At 52.7% G+C, this 5,105-nt stretch overlaps 1 protein-coding gene across 1 annotated transcript in view; it reads left to right on the top strand.

Annotated features, from left to right (window-relative positions):
• The first annotated feature begins 2,788 nt into the window (after positions 1–2,788).
• Positions 2,789–5,105, top strand: part of ZNF467 (zinc finger protein 467) — a 17,294-nt gene continuing 14,977 nt past the window's right edge. Inside the window, exon 1 of the mRNA XM_015412956.1 lies at positions 2,789–2,830. Within this exon, the coding sequence (XP_015268442.1) occupies positions 2,789–2,830 (42 nt within the window). The remainder of the gene's footprint in view (positions 2,831–5,105) is intronic.

The following is a 5,105-nucleotide window of genomic DNA, read 5'->3' on the forward strand; positions in this document are numbered from 1 at the left end:
TTTGATATAGTGGAGCTTTGGGGCGGGAAGCCAGTCTGTGAAAATTGAGGTCGCCAGCAGGGCTCTTTTTGTAGAAAAAGCCCAGCAGGAACTCATTAGCATAATAGTCCACACCCCTGACAGCACAGCTCATCAGCACATTAGGCCGCACCCCCATGTTACCAGAAGTGTGGTCATCCAGCCACATCCACCTTTTGCTTCTTATTCTGTTCACCTTGTTTGTTGTCCAAACCCAGGGCCTTTTTTTGTAGCAGGGACTCCTTTGCATGTTAGGCCATACACCCCTAATGTAGCCAATCCTAATGAGTTTCCGCTGTTGGGTGTGGCCTGTTATGCTAATGAGTGCCTGCTGGGCGTGGCCAACTCGGGATCCAGCTGGAACTCCGTTCCTGTGCGTTCCTGCCCAAAAAGAGCCCTGGAGGTCGGTCTGCCTGAAGTCCAGAGCCAGTCAGGCTGTCGGCCGGAGTCTGCAGGAGGAGGCAGAGAGGCCATGTTGGGAGTGGTGCTAATCTAGCCTCCTCCATTGAAAGCAAGTCATGTGCCTGCCCTGCAGACCATCTAGACAGGGTATGTGTAGAGAAGGGAGAGATGGAGCGATTTATTATCCACCTTTATTTTGATTCTTCAGTTCACTGTTAATATGCCTGTATATAGTTGAGTATAGACCACCAGACCACCTCACATGTCTCTTGAGAAACCTGTATAAGGGCCAAGAAGCAACAGTTAGAACCGGATATGGAACAACTGATTGGTTTAGCATAGGAAAAGGAGTACGACAAGGATGTATATTGTCACCTTGCTTATTTAATATATATGCAGAGTACATCATGCGAAATGCTGACCTGGATGAATCACAAGCGGGAATTAAGATTGCTGGGGAAAAGATCAACAACCTCAGATATGCAGACGATACCACTCTAATGGCAGAAAGTGAAGAGGACCTAAAGAGCCTCTTGCTCAGAGTAAAAGAGGAGAGCGCAAAAGTGGGCTTGAAGCTCAACATCAAAAAAACTAAGATCATGGCATCCGGCCCCATCACTCCTTGGCAAATAGAAGGGGAAGTCGTGGAAGTAGTGACAGACTTCACGTTCCTGGGATCCCAGATCACCACAGACTGTGACTGCAGCCATGAAATTAAAAGACGCCTGCTACTTGGGAGGAAAGCGATGGCGAACCTAAACAGCATGATAAAAAGTAGAGACATCACCCTGCCAACAAAAATACGCATGGTCCAAGCAATGGTATTCCCAGTAGTCATGTATGGCTGCGAGAGCTGGACTATAAGGAAGGCCGAGCGCCGAAGAATAGATTCTTTTGAACTATGGTGCTGGAGAAGACTCTTGAGAGTCCCTTGGACTGCAAGAAGAACAAATCAGTCAATCCTCAAAGAAATCAACCCTGACTGTTCCCTGGAAGGCCAGATAATGAAACTGAAGCTCAAATACTTTGGCCACCAAATGAGAAGGGAGCACTCACTGGAGGAGAAGACCCTGATGCTTGGAAAGATTGAAGGTCAAAGAAGACGGGGACGGCAAAGGATGAGATAGTTAGACAGTGTCAAAGATGCAATGAACATGAAATTGAGCCAACTTCAGAGGACGGCGGAAGACAGGAAGGCCTGGCGGGAGCTGGTCCATGGGGTCGCGAAGAGTCGGACTCGACTGTGCGACTGAACAACAACAAATATAGTTGAGTGATTTCAAAATAAATTCTTTTACTGTTGACCCTGAGAAGTCCCTCTGCACCGCCTAGTTCCCCCAGCCGCTTGGACATGCTAAGAGTGGGTTGGGGACTCCCTGAGGAGAACACGGGCAAAACGGTCAATTGCCAACTCTCCAGGGGAGCCCCGAAGATGACCAGGAAGCCCCGAGGTGGGTTCCTAGCAACAGCAGAGGGAGGTTAGGAGGCTGTTCCGCCTAACCAGAGCCCAAGACAGGGACAGTGGTGGCAGCAATACCCGGAGGCAGTGGTGAAAAACTGCCCCTTCAGGTGCCAGGTCAGGCAAAGGAGGGGTGGGCAGAGCGGGGTCTGCCAGCGGACGCGGGCCCGTTCCGCCACAGTTGGCCTTGATGTTTTTTGCAGTATGTTTCTCGTGGTCTCTTTTTTGCCTGTCTGATCACCGACTTGCATTTTATTTGCCACAGCCTGTGCTCCCTTTTATTTACCTCACTCGGGTTGCAGTCACACGTGCCCAAAAAAACAGGGGGGAAGCAAGGCTATTTCTTCTGGAGGAATCTGACCCACAGTCCCTTTGAAGCTGTGGGTGCAGTCTGTCACTGTGTGATCAGACGCAACTGCGGGCAAGTCGGAGGGGGGGGGTTGTGCCGTTTTCCCCCCATGCGCTTAAACGGGGGATCAATGAATCCTACCTCCACACTGAGGGCTCCCTATGGAGTTTGCGAATATGCGCATACAGCGAAGGGGGGGGGAAACAAGGGCACGGAGTTAGGATGGCCTGATCAGACCCTCCCGACGCCATGAGAGCACGCTGGAGCAACCAGACACGGGAAAGTCCGTCCGTGGCCCATCACGACCCACTTACTAAAGGGCAGAACGGGTTGCAGACGGCTGCAGGGCACATCCCAGATGTTGTTGTCTGATTGCGCCCTTTGAATCCGCCCGGCATTTGCACCTGTTGGGTCTAATTACATATATGATCACAGCCTCAGACTAGCTTTCCACCGCTTAAAGGAATCTTTGGCCCCGGTCACACGGGCCGGATATCATGGGGGGGGGAGGCGTGGCTAATTGCCCTGGCGCAGTTTGATCCACGATTACGCGATCAGACATGCCGGTAGCACACCGCGGGTCCTGCCCTCGGCGCCAGCGGGTAAACGAGGGACTGGAGGGGAATGCCGCACGCCGGCGAGATCACACCACGGGAGTCTGGAGGCAGCCCGTGGCAAACGTTTACTAGTACCTTGGAGGTTCTACTTTTTTAACTTGCATTGTCGGCGGTAAGCCACGGGTGCGCTCCACTTCACAGATGTTGGGGTGTGATCGCACCCGGATAATCCGCCCACCATCTGTGCCTCTCCCGCGGCAACTTTGCCGTGTGACCGGAGGGCCTTTCTTACCTTTTACAGCTTCCATTACTTTGTTTGTTAACCATGCAGGCTTTTTTCTATACCTATTTGTGCCTTTCCTAACCTGTGGTATACATTTTATCTGAGCTTCTAGGATTGTCATATTAGATGGTCTCCAAGCTTCCTGAAGGGATTTTGACCCTCTTGTCCTTTCAGTTTTCTTCTTCACAGACCCCCTAATCTGAGAGAAGTTACCCCTTCTAAATCTAAAAGTGGTTGTGTTGGTCTTTTTGCCCAGGGGAACTGATCTCTGTAGTCTGGAGAGGAGGTGTCATTCTGGAAGTTCTCCAGGTCCTGTCTGGAGGCTGGTAACTCTACAGAGCCCACTTCGTCAGGCAGGTATATGAAGAAAAGGCCAACCCACCCTTAGAGGCCCACTGAACGCTGAGGGGCAGACACCGCACAGCCCTGAGCAAGCGGGTGCCTGGCAGCACAAAAGGCTCCATTTGCAGGGATTTTATAGCCAGAATAAAACTTTGTGGGTGGGGGGAATGGCACAGTAGTGAGGGGGTGACAGAGGCACCCCTTTGCCTCCCCCCTTCCCATATTGCAGAGCCAGCCGGGCATGCAACTTCGGAGTCCTGTGGCTGTTTTTACCCCCGAAGGCAGGGGCGAGGGCCTGATTCGGATGGGTGCCAGAGGCCAGGCACTTTTGCTCTCTCCTGGTCCCTGGTCTGTCTGCGGTCAGCTCCCCTCTGGGAATAACATAGGCGAAGGTCCGAGGTGAAGCGCTCCCTTGGGGTGCCTTTCTTACGGAGAATTCAGCTGCCAAATAAGCAAGGACGTCAGCCAGTGTTCCCTCTAAGCTGGGTTAGTGTGAGGTAGCTCACAGTTTCTTAGCCTCCAGCTCACAGATTTTTGTCTCGGCTCAGGAAGGAGGGCCCCAGAGCAAACTGATTTATGCAGCAGCCCAGTCGCTCGCTCACAGCTTTAATGCCACAGTAGCTCACAGAGCAGAGTTTTTGCTCACAAGACTCCACCGCTTAGAGGGAGCACTGGATGTCACCAATTCCCCGCATGCCCAGACTTTGGCCTTCCGGTTATTTTGCAGAGAGCAGTGATCCACTCACGCAGGGGGCAGGATCCTATCCAAATGGGTCTGGTCCACCCCAGCCTTAGTGCTGCAAAGATTTCTGTCAATCCTGCTTTTGCTATGTGGACAGCAGAACCAAAATATTAAGAGATTCAAACCTGTGCTTATTATGTCTTCAGTATTATTTATTCTATTGTTTATTGAGCCCAGCCAGAGCGTCACAGCTGGCCCCCTGCCGGGAGGGCCCGCCAGAAGCTTCAGGGCCTGGTTCGTTCCCTCCTGGCTCCTCACAGGAGGAGTGATGGACGCAGCAACCCAGGAGTCCAGGTTGCCCTCATCACACACAAAGCAGCCCCTCAGTCTCCTTAGCCTTTGTCCGAGAGGCCTCCCTCCCTTTTCTCCTTGCAACAGCAGCCCTGCAGGGTAGGGCATTAACCCAGCCGAGAGGGAACACTGCTTGCCAGCCTCTTGGTCCGGGTCTCTCTGCCGTGCGGAGCCCACTTGTCACGCCAGGAGGCTGGCAAGCAGTGTTCCCTCTCAGCTGGGTTAGTGCGAGCTAGCTGACAGTTTTTCAGCCTCCGGCTCACACACTTTTGTCTCAGCCCAGGAAGGAGGGCTCCGGAGCAAACTAATTGAAGCAGCAGCCAAATTGCTGGCTCACAGCTTTAATGCCAGTGGCTCACAGAGTAGAATTTTTGCTCACAAGACTCCACAGCTTAGAGGGAGCACTGTTCATGGGCAGCGTCCCCTCTAAGCTGAGTTCGTGTGAGCCAGCTCAGTTTTCCAGCCTCCGGCTCACACATTTTCGTCTTAACACAGGAAGGGAGGGCTCCGGAGCAAACTAATTGGTGCAGCAGCCGAATCGCCTTGCTCCTGAGCAGTGTTCCCTCTAAGCTGAGTAGTGAGTGCGAGGGGGCTAAATGCATGCAGCAGCCCAACCGCTCGCGCCCAACTCTCATGCCAGGAGCTCACAGAGCAGCATTCCT

The sequence above is a fragment of the Gekko japonicus genome, unplaced genomic scaffold, assembly GCF_001447785.1.
Source record: "Gekko japonicus isolate JY-2015 unplaced genomic scaffold, Gekko_japonicus_V1.1 scaffold2050, whole genome shotgun sequence".
In the NCBI taxonomy this organism is placed as follows: domain Eukaryota; kingdom Metazoa; phylum Chordata; class Lepidosauria; order Squamata; family Gekkonidae; genus Gekko; species Gekko japonicus.